This window comes from Capra hircus, chromosome 22, assembly GCF_001704415.2.
Source record: "Capra hircus breed San Clemente chromosome 22, ASM170441v1, whole genome shotgun sequence".
In the NCBI taxonomy this organism is placed as follows: Eukaryota; Metazoa; Chordata; class Mammalia; order Artiodactyla; family Bovidae; genus Capra; species Capra hircus.
Window position 1 is genome coordinate 54,073,632 of NC_030829.1, and position 17,999 is coordinate 54,091,630.

Consider the following 17,999-nt stretch of genomic DNA (forward strand, 5'->3'; position numbering starts at 1 on the left):
CTGACTAGATATTTGATGCTATTAAGGCACCATCATCCATTTAGTTGGAGGTGTGATGATGGCACTGTTGTTGTCTTTGTTGTTGTTTAGGCACTCAGTTGTGTCCTGACCCTTTTCGACCCCCTGGACAATAGCCCACCAGTTCCTCTGTCCATGGGACTTCCCAGGCAAGAATACTGGAGTGGGTTACCTTTTCCTCCTCTAAGGGGATCGTCCTGACCCAGGGATCTAACCCGAATTTCCTGCATTCAGTTCAGTTCAGTTCAGTTCAGTCGCTCAGTCGTGTCCGACTCTCTGCGACCCCATGAATCGCAGCACACTAGGCCTCCCTGTCCATCACCAACTCCCAGAGTTCACTCAGACTCACGTCCATCGAGTCAGTGATGCCATCCAGCCATCTCATCCTCTGTCGTCCCCTTCTCCTCCTGCCCCCACTCCCTTTCCTGCATTAGCAGGTAGATTATTTACCACTGAGCCACCAGGGAGGCGCTGATGTTACCTTGAAAGTGAAAATGAAAGTTGCTCAGTCACGTCCAACTCTATGAGATTGCGTGGACTATACAGTCCATGGAATTCTCCAGGCCAGAATACTGGAATGTACAGCCTTTCCCTTCTCCAGGGGATCTTCCCAACCCAGAGACTGAACCCAGGTCTCCCACATTGGAGGCAGATTCTTTACCAGCTGAGCCACCAGGGAAGCCCCTTATAATCCAGAAATTTTGCTCTGGCTATATGAACAAAAGGACCAAAAACAGATCCAAATAGATACTTGTACCCCCATGTTCATAGCAGCATCATTCACTGTAACTAAAAGGCAGAAACAATACAAATGTCCATCGATGAATGAAGAGATAAACAAAATGTGGTGTATCTACACAGTGGAATATTAGTCAACTATCAAAAGGAAGGAAATTCTGACACATGCTACAACATAGATTGACTTTGGAGACATTAAGCTAAGTGAAATAAGCCAGATACAAAAAGACAAATGTTGTATGATCCCATTTATCTGAGGTACCTAAAATAATAAAGTCACAGAGACAGAAAGTAGAATAATTGTTGCTCAGGGGCTGGGGGGAGGGAGCCTAGGAAGCTGTTTAGTGAGTACAGTAAGTACCTTACACATGAACCTTCAAGTTGCAAGCTTCAAAGACACGATCGTGCCTTCACATGTCCAATCACATGAGCAAGTTCAAGTGTCTGGCGTACACTGCCATTTGCGTGCATCCTCTACAAGCGGTTGTGCTTATGTGTTCTTTACTGTACAGTACTATAGAGAGTACAGTAGGGTAGTATTTTTATTTCAAGCCCAGGATATCTGGAAGCAAGCATAAAAGCAGTGGTGTTGTAGCAGGTACTGACATGAAGAGGAAAAAAAGAGCTATTAATACTATCCAGACATCACTGGATTGTTTTCTTAAAAGGGTAGATAGAATTGAATCCAGCAAGGAACCAGAACCTGTGACATCAATGTCAGGCATGAGTGACATTGCAGCTTGCCTTTCATCTCCTATTGCTGATGATCCTTCAGCTCTACCATCTCCCACCTTCTCTCCCTCCTCCAATCAGTAACTCTTCTTGCATGTTCAATTCCAGCCCCTGTATGCCAGTTCTTGTACTTTTCAAGGTACTGTACTGTAGGATTTTAAATGTTTTATTTTTTGTGTGTTTGCTTTCTATGTATTATTTGTGTGAAAAGTATTATAAATCTATTACGGTACAGTACTACATAGTCAACTGTGTTAGTTGGGTACCTTGGCTAACTTTGGTGGACTCAGGAACCACTTGGACTTATGAACACACTCTTGGACTTATGAACACACTCTTGGACTTATGAACACCACTTGGACTTATGAACACACTCTTATGTAGGGGGCTTTCTGAACAGAGTTTCAGTTTGGGAAGATGAAAATGCTCTGGCGGCAGATGGTAGTGATGGTTGCACAAGTGAAGCGTGAGTCTCCTGAGGATGTGGATTGGATTCTTGGTGGTGTGGGAGGGCACTGCAGGCAAAGTCTGTGACCAATGGCTCCAGGCTTGCTGAGTTAGCTGTGTCTTTGCCCATCCAGCTCCTGAACCAGTCCTAGACTAGGGGAGTCTCAGAGCGTAAGCCCACGCCACTTCCCCATCCCCTCCTCCTTCTGAAGCCATCTTCCTATCACCAGACCTGGTGTGACCACGGGGAGGGGCTTTGGCTATTCTGGAGAGAAACATTTCAGCAGAGCATTGAGAGTGGAGGCCAAGCGGCCAAGGAAGAGGGTCAGAGCGGGTGAATGAGTGGCAGAAATGAGGATGGATGCTGGCAGGGTTGGACCAGGATTTTTTAAGGAGAGCTCAAAGGGCTCCTGGCTGGACGCCTGGCTTCCTTCCACCGTGAACACCACTTGTTGGGTGGCTTGATGTTGTCACGTACCCTCTCTGTGACTCCATCTATCAAGAGGTGACGAGATGAGCTCTAATGCTCAACGAGATGAGCTCCTCCAGCTCAATGGTTATGACTCAATTCCTTCTCCTGGGGGAAGAACAATCTCTGAAGGCTTTCTAAAGACCGTCTTCCTCCCACACTCCAAGCGAAAATATAGAAAAGAAAGAAGCAAGGCTGGCAGGCTCAGGCCTGATGTGGATATGGGTCATATCCAGGGAGGGGCAGGATCTGGATTTCTTTACCCTGTGGGCCAGACTTACAGGGAGCTGACTGCACAGGCTTGAAGAGGCAGGAGTGGGGAGCTCTGTCTCCCGCTCGTTCTACCTTCACCTCCTAGATGCCATGATCCGGGGAGGTGATGGAGCTTGGGAACTCCATGGCTTCAAGGCACCGTGGGGCGAGCACATAGGTGCTTGGCAGCCTGCTGGCAACTTTCTGAGACACTTGGATTCAAATTCACTCAGCCCCGGTCCGCAGCATCTGACTAGCTGCTCCTGGAGGATCTTCCTTATTTTGTCATCTCAGGACTGAAATTGTACCACGTGCCTCCCCCTTTGGGCAAATGACTTGGCAAACCAGGAACACCCATCTTATCCCCAGACCACAGCCAGCTCCTCTGTTTCAACACTCACAAAGGGGCCTCTGCCCCAGCTGTGACTGGGAGGTTTTCTCTCTGAAACAGTGGTTGGCATTAAAGCGACAGTTAAGGGCTGTTTGTGCTCCCAAAGAATCTCCACTTTGTTAACTTGCTTAATCGCCTGGAAAGCAAAGTCTCAGAGAAGCTGCCTGACGCAGACAGATTCTTTCCACCCCTCTGTTCAAACCAGATGAAGTCTTGGCTCACCAGACACTGGCCAGTCCCATAAGACCATGGTTGCTGCCAGACACCTGGCCTGGGCCATAATGACCTCTTTCTAGAAGCTGCCCCCCCTTTTAAAAATGAACAACTTGCATTTTTTTTCAGGGTCCCTAGTTTTAAAAAGATCCCCAGGCTCAGCTGGCTGGATTAGCAGGGCCATCCACACATTCATCAGCTTCATGAATCCATTCATTGCTCAACTATCTGCTGAGCAGTGACTGTGTACCAAGCACCGTTCTTAGCACTGAGAACATCCAGATGAGTAAAGCAGAGGCAACTTCCTGTCTTGGGGAACTGACGCTTTCATGCATGAATGAGATCATGAAGATGTTGGTCTCTAGACCTCTCCCTCCACCCCAACCAAGCTGAAACCCTCTCATTTCACACCAGCCCCCACGGCAACAGCAATCTTGGCCACATTTATTGTGCATTTACTACGTGCCAAGCACTATGCACATATTATCTGTTACACGTATTATCTCATGAATCTCTGCAACACCCTCTGAAGGTCATCCTCTCATAGCCCTGGTTTGTGGCTGAGGAAACCAAGGCACGTACAGAGTTGCACAAGCTGGTAAGTTGCAGAGCCTGTATTTGAATCTAGGACATCTGACTGCAGAATCACAGTGGTAGTCAGTAAGCCATTCCACCGTGCTCATTTAGGTTAAATTCCTTTTTGCAGCGAATCACTGGGTCTGCTTTCCCTTAACATTCCACAGCACCAGAAAAATCTCTAGTGCTGGCCTAAGGATGAGGTTCCAAGTAACTGGAAGCTGCAAATCACAGAAGCTTGAAAAGAGAGCATGTTCCTTGAGGCTGGTGTGTCACTCCATGGCCAGGCTCCTTGTCTCTGGTTGCTCAGCTGTGTGTGGCTCAAGTGCATCTGAAGAACACAGGTGTGCTGAGGTGTGGATTACGCACATCTTGGCCAAACACTGTTGAGGATCTCATCAATAAAATTAATGATTCCATTGGATTTTGTTGTGTCCATTGGTTCACCTGGAAGGGGCTCCCATAATCCTCGGCCATACATTTCACAACTTGACTCAATCTGGACTCCGGTCTCTCTAAGCACAGTGCATGTCAGCCTGGGCATTCCTTACCTCCCCCTTGAGTTGGATTTTGTGCTTCTTGTGTCCAGAAGCAAATAAATCATGAAGATAAGAAAGTTTAAATAACACTGCAATCCTTCTAAAGGCATGTGCTCATTTACTCCTGTTTTTTGTAATAGTCGCAAAGGCATGTATTTCAATTGCAAAAGAGTTTTTCCTCCACCTCCCCTCCATCTCACCTCCCCTTATGCAATGCAGCACTGAGTGGCTATGAGCAATTTGGGATCCGGCTAAGGAGAAGCTTAACTGGAGATACATTTAATTGGGAGTTAGTGGGATATCTTAGTGGGACATAATTCATAGTCACTTTGGGGTCATTGCTTGCACTCATGCTGTAGTAGCATCTTCTAGAAATACTTCTCCGACCCACTGGGCTGACTCATCAGATGAGGTGACCAAAAGGAGCAAGGTCAGAAGTGGTATCATATGATGAATCTGTCCTACAGTACCCACCCAGAAACATGCAGATAGTGGAGGAGGAAGAATCAAAAAAGGTAGTCTGGAAAATTCTTTCAACTATCAACACTAAAATATTAAGCATAACATGCAGTTTGCATGTCTTATAAAAAGTGAAGGATTTGTCAGAAATAAATGAATAATGCAGCATATAAAATTATAAATGTGTCATACTACTCTGCTCTTTAGTAAGAATCACACATATAGAATTTGTAAGAATTTCTGTACTCTGCATGGCACAACACTATGTTTCTAGAAGCACTGAGCATTTCTGTGTGTGAATTCATATGTCTAATGCATCACAACACATCAAGTTGTATCTTACCTTATCTGATGCATCTTGTCATGATGAAATTTGACAGTTCCAGAAGAAACGATACATACATCAGTGACGTAGTATGACCTGAAGAAATGAACAAATGAAGGACGTGGTGCTGTGAAAAGTCAAAGCGTTAGTTGCTCAGCTGTGTTCAACTCTTTGCCATCCTATGGTCTATAGTCCTCCAGGCTCCTCTGTCCATGGACTTCCTCAGGGAAGAATACTGGACCAGTGAACTCATATTAGAGATATCACACTGCTTCCTAGATTTAGTGACATTTAGGGCATTTTTCAACTTTCTCAAGTTTGTGATTTGTTGTCTTTTCTTTCCTTATTATAAATAAATACTCACTTTTCACATTTGATTTTCTATTTGTAATTCTGTATTCTTTTTCTTAAGATAAGTAAGTTCAACCCCACAAACCTGTATCCACTCCTCTCTGTCTCATGCATTTCCTGTTTTAATGGAATACATCCTCCAGCATTTGTCTGAGAAAAGGTGTGGGGGAGTTTGTTGTTTGGAGGTTTTATTGGTTTTCTTTCTGTGTTAGATGTTGAATGTCTACAAGTGCTCTTTTTCTACTTTATCACTTAATTGGTAGCTTGGATATAGAATTCTTTAGTTCAGTTCAGTCGCTCAGTCGTGTCCAATTCTTTGCGACCCCATGAATTGCAGCACGCCAGGCCTCCCTGTCCATCACCAACTCCCGGAGTTCACTCAAACTCACATCCATCGAATCAGTCATGCAATCCAGCCATCTCATCCTCTGTCGTCCCCTTCTCCTCCTGCCGTGAACCCCTCCCAGTATCAGAGTCTTTCCCAATGAGTCAGCTCTTCGCATGAGGTGGCCAAAGTATTGGAGTTTCAGCTTTAGCATCATTCCTTCCAAAGAATACCCAGGACTGATCTCCTTTAGAATGGACTGTTTGGATCTCCTTGCAGTCCAAGGGACTGTCAAGAGTCTTCTCCAACACCACAGTTTAAAAGCATCAATTCTTCGGTGCTCAGCTTTCTTCATAGTCCAACTCTTGCATCCATACATGACCACTGGAAAAACCACAGCCTTGACTAGATGGACCTTTGTTGGCAAAGTAATGTCTCTGCTTTTGAATATGCCATCTAAGTTGGTCATAACTTTCCTTCTAAGGAGTAAGTGTCTTTTAATTTCATGGCTGCAATCACTATCTGTAGTGATTTTGGAGCCCCCCAAAATAAAGTCTGACACTGTTTCCCCATCTATTTGCCGTGATGGGACCAGATGCCATGATCTTCATTTTGTGAATGTTGAGCTTTAGGCCAACTTTTTCACTCTCCTCCTTCACTTTCATCAAGAGGCTTTTTAGTTCCTCTTCACTTTCTGCCATAAGCGTGCTGTCATCTGCATATCTGAGGTTATTGATATTTCTCCCGGTATGCAGTATTTCTCTTTAATAGAATTCTTAGTTGGAAATTATTATACCTTCACAATTTTGAAGGTATTGCTTCATTGTCTTCCAGCTTCCAGTGCTACTGCTGGAAAATCTAAAGCTAGTTTGATTTTTGTTTCTTTGTATAAGACTCTGGAAATTATAAAATGTTCTCTTTGTTTATAGGCTCCTGAAATTTTGCTGTGATGTGCCTTGATGTGAGCTTGTTTTATCCATTGTGCTAGATACACCATGAGTTTTTAAATCTGGAAACTCATGTCATTCCAGACATGGGGAATTTCTTGAATTATATTTACTGATGATGATATCTCTGCTTAATCTGCTATCTCTATCTGCAAAACCCACTATCCACGTAAGATTCCCTGAACTAGACCTCTAATTTTCTTACCTTTCCTCTCCTATTTTTTATCTATCTTTTTGCTTTACTTTCTGGGAAATCTTTCAATTTTTATATTTATTTTTTAATATTTACTATCATTTAAAATTTTTTCTAAGAACTCTTGTAGGTCCCTGAATACTCATTTTTTTATTACTCCTTATCCCTACAGCATAAATACACTGTTGTTTGCTATTTTTCTAAAGAAGTTAGCAATTGTTTTATTCTCTCTCTTTTCTCCAAGTGCCTTTTTCTGTTTGGTTAGTTGGTTGATTTTGACTCTCTCATGTTAGCTGCTTTCCTCAGATGTCATGAACTTCTACTGTCTGGTCATATTTAAAAGTGAGAGATCAAAAAGTTTAACCGGTGGGGCTTATCAACTGTGAATGTCATGGGAAGAATCTGGTTAGCCTCTTGACGGGGATAAATGTCTATATCTTTAGGTCTTTCTCCTCAAGCTTGTCAGATTCACCAGAAGAAGACTCCTTCCATCTCTAGTATGAATTGAGACTACTGGAGTCAGGGCAAACTGGGGCCAGGCACCTAGGGAGCTAAGCATAAGGAATACATTTGTTCCTTTTATCTACCTATTTTCCAGAATGTTTCCTAAGCCTACAGCTATGCCTAGCACTCCTCAGTGCAGTTTCCTCAGTTGTAACCTCTTCAGACGGAGAAGGCAATGGCACCCCACTCCAGTACTCTTGCCTGCAAAATCCCATGGACAGAGGAGCCTGGTAGGCTGCGGTCCATGGGGTCGCTAAGAGTCGGACATGACTGAGTGACTTCACTTTGACTTTTCACTTTCATGCATTGGAGAAGGAAATGGCAACCCACTCCAGTGTTCTTGCCTGGAGAATCCCAGGGACGGGGGAGCCTGGTGGGCTGCCGTCTCTGGGGTCGCACAGAGTTGGACACGACTGAAGCGACTTAGCAGCAGCAGCAGCAGCAATCTCTTCAGAAAACAATGCTTCAGACTTCTGCTTAGGGGCAGTCGCCCAGCCAGGAGAAATGGAGGACAGTTTCCAGAGATCGAACTATAGTTTTTCAGCTTTCTCCCAGATTTCATTGTTTTAGCCCCTTCTTCACTCTCCCATTACACAATACCTGTGCTGCCAGTTCCTTAGTGGTGGTTTTTTGTTTGCTTGTTTCTTTTTGAGAACTCTATGGTATAAATCATGCTATTTCCCAACTTTCCCCTCTAGTGGCTTAGAGTTTCCACTTACCCATCTGCTTTCCAGTTTCTAACAGGCTGTTGTCTTCTGTCTGCTCCCCTCATCTTTGTAGGCTTACATCTTTTACCAAACGGAGGAAAAAAAAAAAGTCCCTGCTTTGTAGCTTTTGTACGGTTTCCAGAGGGGTCAAAAATGCTTAAAAGATGCTTGCTCCTTGGAAGAAAAGTTATGACCAACCTAGACAGCATATTAAAAAGCAGAGACATTACTTTGTCAACAAAGGTCCGTCTAGTCAAAGCTATGGTTTTTCCAGTGGTCATGTATGGATGTGAGAGTTGGACCACAAAGAAAACTGAGTGCCAAAGAATTGATGCTTTTGAACTGTGCTGGAGAGGATTCTTGAGAGTCCTTTGGACTGCAAGGAGATCCAACCAGTCCATCCTAAAGGAAATCAGTCCTGAATATTCATTGGAAGGACTGATGCTGAGGCTGAAGCTCCAATACTTTGGCCACCTGATGCGAAGAACTGACTCATTGGAAAAGACCCTGATGCTTGGAAATATTGAAGGTGGGAGGAGAAGGGGACGATAGAGGATGAGAAGGTTGGATGGCATCACCGACTCAATGGACATCAGTTTGAGCAAGCTCCAGGAGTTGGTGATAGTCAAGGAAGCCTGGTGTGCTGCAGTCCATGGGGTCACAAAGAATTGGACATGACTGAGCAACTGAACTGAACTGAACTGAACAGAGGGGTCAAAAGTAAATATTACAGTTTTAAAACTCATCTTTCAGTGTCATTTTTCTCTGGCAACAGACTGTAGCTGCCTGGATTTCTTTCAGTTCAGAAATAACTTTTAAAAATGGACTCCTCCATTCAGGCAAGTTTGTAAAGAGAAGATATTTCCAAAACTTGGCAAAGCTTTGCTTACATTCTTCCATGAACCAAGCCATTACCTCAAGACATCTTGATTTCAACTGCAGAGGTGGGTCGTCTTGCAAAGGATGCAGAAATGCCTCCTCATTTCCTTGACTCTTTCTCACTGTCGCCATTATCTGGAACTACTACCAATCCTTCACATCTGAGACTTAGTGACTCTTGTGTCATTTATGGAAAGTTCATTTAGGACTTCCCTGGTGGTCCAGCGGTTAAAAATCTGCCTGTCAATGTAGGCAACATGTATTCAGTCCCTGATCTGGGAGGATCCCACATGCCTCAGAGCAACTAAGTTGGTGTGCCACAGCTACTCAGCCCACACCCTAGAGCCCGTGAGTTACAACTACTGAGCCCACGTGCCACAACTGGAGAGTAGGCCCCTCTTGCCTCAAATAAAAAAAGTCGATGAGCAGCAAAACGAAGACCCACCGCAGCCAGTTTCACTCGTCCAGAGAGTCCAGTTAAGCAAACTTTGGAGAAATGAGATAGTAAAAAGATAACTTGTACCTTAGGCTTAAACTTACCACAAAATATTTCTAGTATTTTCAATTCAACTCATTGCCGCTCTATTATTATTATCAATATTATTATCATCATCATCACCATCATCATATATAGGAAACAATGGAGTTAGGGATGCTAGGAAAAGATGCTGGGGTATATACGCCTGCTTACAATTAGGAAAACAGACAAAATCTGCTTTACTCTCCTGTCAGCATAAACATATTTGAAAGATGTTTAGATTTTCTGGTAATTTTTTTCTCTTGATGAGTCTGCCTTCAATTTCTTGGGGAGAACCAAAAGCCTCCCTACTTTTCTCATCGTCTTCCTTCCTTCTAGGACTCAGCTTCCTCATCTATCTTTCAAGTAACTGGAAGGTAAACTGATGTTCCCTCAGCTCACAGTCCATAGGTGGAGGAGGGGCGGGGCAGTCATGTCCACAGCTCGGACAGCCCCGCATCCCTCAGGAACTGCAGGCTCCCTGTAGACAGAGGCTGCTTTATTCTCATCACTGAAGACACACAGAAGGAAGGGGATCACTCTCCTAAGAGATGGTTTCTTACCCCTGTTCCTGATAAGAGTAGGATCAGCCTGGAGAAGCTCAGTTCCCCAAGAATTAAAAAAAAAGTGGGAACTGGACACAGACCAATGCTCTTGCATGTACTCTGCTTCCAGGTTATTCTGGGTGACCCTGGCCAAGTTGCTAGCTGCCCACTGCCACAGGCAGACCCACAGGGGCCTTTGGAGTCATTCTGATAGAACCCTGGTATTTTAGCTGAGAGTCCCTGAACCATCCACTGTTTCTCCTTGTGACACTGAGACCCTGGACTTGGTGTGGCCTGCAGAGCGGGAAGGAGAATCCACAGGACCTCAGAAACCAGAGAAAGGCAGCTGGGAGGAGAGAAAGAGGCCCAGGGTCATTCATTAACAGCCCAATGATTGTAGTAAATGCCTCAGGCCAGTGCCATACATACTATTCAGAATTCAAGGAAGGGGCCCCCGTGGACCTGTTCAGGTTTCTCCTCATGGCCCTCTCCAGCCTCCTGTATTCACTCATTTCATTCACTCTTCAGAAATGAAACAAAGCAACTCCGGTTGTGCAAACCCCTTCCAGGGGTATCAAATCCTGCCTCTGCAAGTTACTAACTGGCCTGGGGACCTTCGGAAGGTTGCGTAACTGGGTGTCTGTTTCATCTGTTCTGCGAAGGGTTACTGTGAGCATTAGAAGCACTGTCCGTGAAGTGCCTGGAGTTGGCTGCGGGCTCATCATTCTGAAAAGAGTACCAGTAGCATCGGTGTTAAAAGTCCAAAGCCTGCAGCCCAAATCTGGAAGCAGAGGCGGAACCACGGCTTGGGTGTTCCACAGACTTGATTTCCCGGGAAAAAGGGCTGCACAGTGGCCTCCTTTCAGTGTCTCCCAGACAGTGAAAGGAAGGCAAGTGTCTTCCCCAAGCGCGACTCTGGCCCCTGTAGAGAAAGTCGTGAGAGGGACGGCGGCTAGACCCCAGGAAGGTGGCTACCGGCCACAGTGCTCCAGGCGAGAGGCGGGAGTGGAGGCAGGAAGGGGAGGCGGACAGGGAGGAGGGGACTGAGCCGGCCAGCTCGTGCTCCCGCGGCGCTGGGCGGAGCCAGGGGGAGTCCGCCCCGCGCGCAGGTGAGCGAGCCGGGGTGGAGCGCAGCGCCTCGGCTGCCAGGCTCGGGGGCCCGCGGCCGCCACTCTGCACCACGGGCCACAGTCGCTTTCCCCGCCGAGGCCCAGGCGCCCCGGAGCCATGGCCAGCCTCAGCCGCGGGGTCACGCTCGCACTGCTGGGGATCTTACTGCTGGGCGCCGCGCGCCTGCCCCGCGGAGTGGGTGAGTGCGGCGCTGAAGGGGCTGAGGGTCGCGACCGCCCGCCAGCCGGCGCCTGGTGGAGAGGGGCGCGGGTTGCCGAGGGTGCGGGAGGGGGCGGCGCGGTCCGGGGGGTCCCCGGGACTGCCCGGCGCCGCAGGCGGGTGGGCGCGGTGGCCGTGCCCTCTGGATTCCGCGCCACCTCGCCCAGGACGCAGGCCTTGCTTGGCACGCGGGGAGCCCCGCGGTCGGGCGCCCGATTCGGGCGCCGAGAGGGAAGGAGGGAAGGGCGCGCGGAAGCCGGGCCCGGGGACCTCGCTGAGGCGGCGCGCCGCGCGCTCGGGCGCTCCACCTGGATAGTTGGTGGCGCCGGACGGGCGGTGAGGAGGGAAACTTCCCTCTCGGGTGCTCCCTCTCACCTCAGCGCCCGGCCAGAGACGGGGGCGAGGAAACCGTGGTTTAGCGTCACCACAGCCTCGCTTTCGCCTCACCTTTCCCCAGTCCGCCCGCTCTTTTCTCGCTGTCCCGAAGTTCGGGAACACGAATTCCACAGGGAAAGCGCTCCTGCGCCGCGGAGGCAGGGCCGCCCCGGGCCCTCGCACCTGCGGGCCGTGGACCCTGACGGCGGAAGGGGGTCGGCGGGGGGGAGGGTCCGGAGCTGTGCGGGAATCCGGGGTTCCGGTGGGGGCGGGGCGGGGGCGCGCGGGGCGCCCCGATCCCGGCTGCCCGCCGGGAGGTGCCTGCGGGCCCTGGAAGTATTAAAGGCGCGAATAACCTGGTCTCCTCACGTAAGGACTTGATTTGAAGCCTTCCCTGAGACTACGACAGGTTTTGTGTGGTGTTTTTTTTTTCCCCCTTTGGAAAGAACTTTGGTTGTTCTTTGGTTGTTACCCTTTGCTGCATCTAAGGGGACGTTTGTGTTTGGCAGGCAGACAAATTAGAGGAAATTAAAAAAGAATGAAACTAAGCGGATGAGTTGAACTTGGGCGTTCCGGCAACTGCCATCATGACAAATCCGAGACGGGAAAGCTTCCTGGTTCTTTTCCTCAGCGGTGTCAGGCGACATACTACTGCACAGTACATGGGATATTGAACATACTGTGGGTGTGTTTATTGTATTTATTGTAAGTTAGGACTGAGTTTTCAAGATTTCCGTTGGAAAAAGTCTGCTTAAGAATAAAGAGTAACAGCAAATGAAGAGGTGTAAATGTGTGTATGAGAAAAAAAGTGTGCCCACCAGACTTGGGAGCCGTCTCGAAACTCGGGAAATTGTCTGAGATGTTTCTGGTTGTGTGTGATAACAGTTGAGAACTCCAGTAAGAATATGATGTAAATCAAGGCATCAGTACGTTACTGATCACAGTGACAGACTGTCCTGAACTGGCTTCTGTTACGTATCTGATTCCTACTTGTGGCCTGGGGAGGCTGCCATTTTGGTCTCCAGTGGAGCCTGTTCTTTCCAGGAAGTTATTAACTGTTGGAGCAGTGTCTCACCGTTCATTGTCTAGATACAAGGAAGCCCGGGAACTTGCCCCTTTCGCTTTCTTAAATCCCTTATGTGTTCTTAGGAACAAGACCTGTGAGGCCACATCACTGGGCTGAACTAATGGTTGTGCCTTTTTGGTTGAAGCAGGCAGAGTACGTTTGCTTTGCCCAGAAGTTTCTAGAGTCTGTCCTGAAAAGACGGAGAAAACCAGAGAGCCTGGCATAGTGGATTTATTTTATAAATCCCTGAACTGTCTTAATACTCCTGTGAATGAAAATGAAGTTGGTGTCACTGCACAGATGGAAATGTAAAGGAAAGTTGACATCGCCATGGGGTGTGTTTGTTTGAGTTCGGTATTCTCACAAGTTCCCCCACTTCTAAGAATGAAGGACTGATTAAGTTAAAATAATCCTGTTAAAACCTCAACTTAGTGGCTTTCCAAGAACCACTCAGGTACCAGAGTCTGGGTCGGTGACCCCATTCTCGCTACCATTGTTTCTTGCCAAAAGTATGAGTAGACATCAGATGATGTGTTCGCTTACCCTGGGTGAGTGTGTAAGTTCCTCGTTCTTCAGATTCAAATGAGGAGCTGGTGCCTGTTGTCTGGAATGTGTAACTGGCAGAACTGCTGGGTCCTCCCCCCAGTCTCCCCAACTCCCACACAGATTTGTGTGAGACAGTCAGAGACACAGCTGCTCTGCTGGTTGTGCGATGCGCCCGGGTGCTCACCTCAGCCTCAGGGTTCACCTCAGATGCCGGCATTTTGTCCGTGATGACTGGACTGTGCTCCGCCTCAACATTCTTCTAGGGGTTCTCCCAAGCTATCAATGAGGGGAAAGGAAGTTGAAATTATTTACATATTTTAAGTACTATATATATTGTTGTTATTGTTTAGTTGCTAAGTTGCATCCAACTCTTGGCAACTCCATGGACTGTAATAGCCCACCAGGCTCCTCTGTCCATGGGATTTTCCAAGTAAGAATACTGGAGTGGGTTGCCATTTGCTTCTTTAGGGGATCTTCCCACCCCAGGGCTCGAACCCGTGTCTCCTGCTTGGCAGGCAGATTCTTATACCCCATGCCTCAGCTTTGATTTTGCTCAGTGGGGCTGTCTTTGGTTTGGATGGAGGAGAAGCAGAGTTTGCTGGTCAGAAGGACCCATGATTGAGGTCAAGATGGGTGGAATGCTAGGGGCTGATACAGTGCTAAGGCTCTCCACCTGGGCGATTAAGAAAAGTTCACACCCTTTCATTATCATTCTAAATTATAAAAATTATTCCACAATCAAATTATTTCAAACCTCTTCCTACCACCTTGTAATTAACCCATCACTTTCTCCGGGGCAGCTGGCAGTATTCCAGAGAAACAGGCAAGGAGAGCCAAGTTCCCTCCCTCACCTCTTTGTAACCTTGGGTTTGTATTCAGTACATCAGTGTTGTTTTTCTTTTTTAAATTACTAAGTGCTACTTGTAGTAGCTAACACACATTGAGCTTCTACTCTGTGCTGGTCATTCTTCTAAGTATCTTATGTATAAGCATCTCCCACTTAAAATCAGTAATTCATCCCTAAAAACCAGACATTCTACGTGAAAACAGTAACTGATGCCCTCTGTCTCATTATTTCTTGTGGGACAAACTGTAACAACCCATTGCACAAAACCCAAACGCCCAACAGTTTCTGAAAGCATAATGAAACACTGGGAGATACCAATATATAATTAACAGCCAATTCTATTAACTGTAAAACATGTAAGACATCCTTTCCAAATTGCAAGACATCTATGTGGCTCTTTGTAGACAGTTACTTTGTGTGTAATAACTTCTTGCACCCCCATTTGTTGGCACTCAGAGCATCTCCACTAGATCCTGACCTTCTGCCTCTGTGTACAACATATATTTTGTTTAAAGTGTTGTGTTTCGAGATGTAAATATACATGTTTCCTAAATAGACATTGGCCAAAAATAACTGTGATGGATGACACAGTGTTTGAGTAATAAAAGCTCAGCTGTTTCCTCTTGAGAAAATGTAAATCAAGAGTCACTTAGCTCTCCGTCCTCAAGCATGTACTCCTATAACCCTGGGAATAGAGGAGCTCAGAGAGGTGAAGTAACTTGCCCAGGGTTATCCAGCAGGTATGTAGTGATGCTGAGATGCTACATCACCAGGGCACCATGCCCCCTGTGTGCAGTGGGACTCCTCAAGACAGCATTTGCTGGTTATCTTAGAGACTGTCTGCACGCCAGACATTTTTTTTAAAATGTACATATTTCTTTATTTGGCTGTGCTTGGTCTTAGTTACAACATGTAGGATCTAGTTCCCTAACCAGGGTTTGAACTGGGGTCTCCTGCATATGGAGCATGGCGTCTTAGCCAATGGATCACCAGGGAAGTCCCTCTTTCATTTTTTAAAAATCAGCACTTACTGAGTGCTGTGTTCATATCAGTTCTAGAAATGTGTATGTGGTATTTTTTTATTGAGATCACATTTGTTTATAGCATATAAATTTCATGTATACAGTTTTGTATTTCAACTTCTTTATATCCTATAGCATGTAAAAGTCACTCGGTCATGTCTGACTGTTTGCGACCCCATGGACTATACAGTCCATGGAATTCTCCAGGCCAGAATAGTAGAGTGGGTGGCCTTTCCCTTCTCCAGGGGATCTTCCCAACCCAGGGACTGAACCCAGGTCTCATGCGTTGCAGGCAGATTCTTTACCAGCTGAGTCACCAGGGAAGCCCACGCTACAGCATGCTCACCACTAAAAATTTATTTTCCATCCCTCCTTGTAAAATCGACCCCCTTTTCCACATTTGTGTCCCCATCCCCCATCCCTTCCTCTCTGCTAACCACTACTCTGTTCTTTGAATGTATGTTTTTGTTGGATTTGTTCATTTTGTTTTTTTGTTTGTTTTTTATATTCCATATATGCATGAAATCATAGAGTATTTGTCTTCCTCCGTCTGACTTATTTCACTTGGCATAATATCCTCAAGATCCATCCATGTTATCACAAATGGCAAAATGTTTCATCTTTTTTATGGCTGAGTAGTATTCCTGCTGTGTGTGTGTGTGTGTGTGTGTGTGTGTGTTTCTGTCTGTCTGTCTGTCTCACATCTTCTTTATCCATTCATCCATGGATGGGCCCTTGCGTTGTTTCTGTATCTTAGCTGTTGTTAATAATGCTGCTGTAAACATTTGGGTACATGTGTCGAATTAGTGTGTTTGTATTCTGTGGATAAATACCCAGAAGTGGAATAGCTGGATCATATGGTAATGTGTATTACTGTTAATATTTAAATAATTTAAAAGCTGTGCTTAGAAAAATAATTGTCTGTTCATGGTAACATAATTTCAAATAGCACAAAATGGTCTGTGGGAGGAAAGAAGTATGTCTTCTACGTCTGACCCCAGGCCTCCTCCCAGAGGCAGTTATGATTTCTTATGCATTGTTCCTGAGCATGTACAAGTTAACAAATGTATATACCACCCTTCTTAACACAAAGAGGAGCATAAATACAGTATATAGTGGAGGATATATCCCATATGTTTCCTGATTTTTTTCACTGAGCAATCCATCTTAGTGCTCCCTATATACCAAAATATACAGAGCTATCACATGCTTTCTGAGAGCTGTACAGAGGTCCTCATCATGGGAATTTAATCAGCAGCTTATAATGGATTGTTCCCAATCTTTTGTCACTATACACTGAGCCTCAGGGACCATCTTTGCAGTTGATTTGGTTGGATATATGGACAAGTTTATCTGTGGTTGAAATTCCTGGATGAGGAGCTACTGGGGTTTGTACAGAAAGTGAAAATCTCTCAGTCATGTCCAACTCTTTGCAACCCCATGGACTATAGTCCATGGAATTCTCCAGGCCGGAATACTGGTTTGGGTAGCCATTCCCTTCTCCAGGGTGTCTTCCCAACCCAGGGATCAAACCCAGGTCTCCCAGATTGCAGGCAGATTCTTTACCAGCTGAGCCACCAGGGAAGCCCAAGAATACTGGAGTGGGTAGCCTATCCCTTCTCCAGGGAATCTTCCTGACCCAGGAATCGAACCGGGGTCTCCTGCATTGCAGGCGGATTCTTCACCAGCGTATCCAGAAAATGTCAGAGCAAATGGAAGAAAGTGAGTAACAGTGGAATAAGTTAATAAGTGGTGTTGCCGTCTGTGAATCTGGGCAGTTTAGTTTCAGAATACAAGCTCTTAACTGCCCCCAGGCTGCAATTTATTCCTTGCTTTATTCTTTCCAGTTGAAACTAATATAAACTTTAGACAAGGGAAATATTTTGAATCTCCTTTCAACTACTCACTTCAGGTCATGTGATCAGAATGCCATGAGCGCTGTGTATCAGGAAGGCTGAAGATGCGCCTGGGCCCTGGCAGCTCTCAGGTGAAGCGTTTGTACTGAGGGCTGCTGGATCCTTGGTGACCTTTTACCTGATGAGTCTAATAGTTAAGGTGTGACGCACTCCAGCCGCTGTAACACAAACCCAAATGTGTCTAATGGCTCAAACACAATAGATGTTTATTTCCTGCTCATAGTAGGCCGTAAACACCAGTCTGCTCTCTACATCTGCATCTCCATTTCTTCTCTGGAAACAGGTTCATCAGTACTATTTTTCTAGATTCTGTGTATAGGCATTAATATATGGTATTTGTTTTTCTCTTTCTGACTTACTTCACTCTGTGACATATATACATTATCATGTCTAAAATAGATATGGGAAGCTGCTGTATAACATAGCGAGCCCAGCCTGGGTCTCTGTAATGACCTACAGGGTGGGATGGGCAGGGCAGGGAGGCCCAAGAGGGAGGAGATATAGTTATAATTATGACTGATTCACGTTGATGTATGGCAAAGACCACCACAGCATTTTAAAGCAGTTATCCTCCAATAAAAAAATCACATAAATCAAAAGGCCCTAAATGGGATCTCCTCTGAGCAGTGATATGGGGACCCAGGCTTCTGCTTTAACTCTACCGTCTTCAGGAAGTATGGCCTCTGTGTCCATCCATATCAAACCTATGGTCATGACGAGGACTTTGATACTGTCCTGCATGTTCTCCCCTGTGACCCACCTGGCTTCACA

The 17,999-nt window shown here is 46.1% G+C and overlaps 1 protein-coding gene across 1 annotated transcript in view; it reads left to right on the forward strand.

The window, feature by feature from the left end:
* CDCP1 (CUB domain containing protein 1) overlaps positions 11,238-17,999 on the forward strand; it is a 59,821-nt gene continuing 53,059 nt past the window's right edge. The window contains exon 1 of the mRNA XM_018038392.1: positions 11,238-11,436. Coding sequence (XP_017893881.1) covers positions 11,355-11,436 — 82 coding nt within the window. The 5' untranslated portion in view covers positions 11,238-11,354. The remainder of the gene's footprint in view (positions 11,437-17,999) is intronic.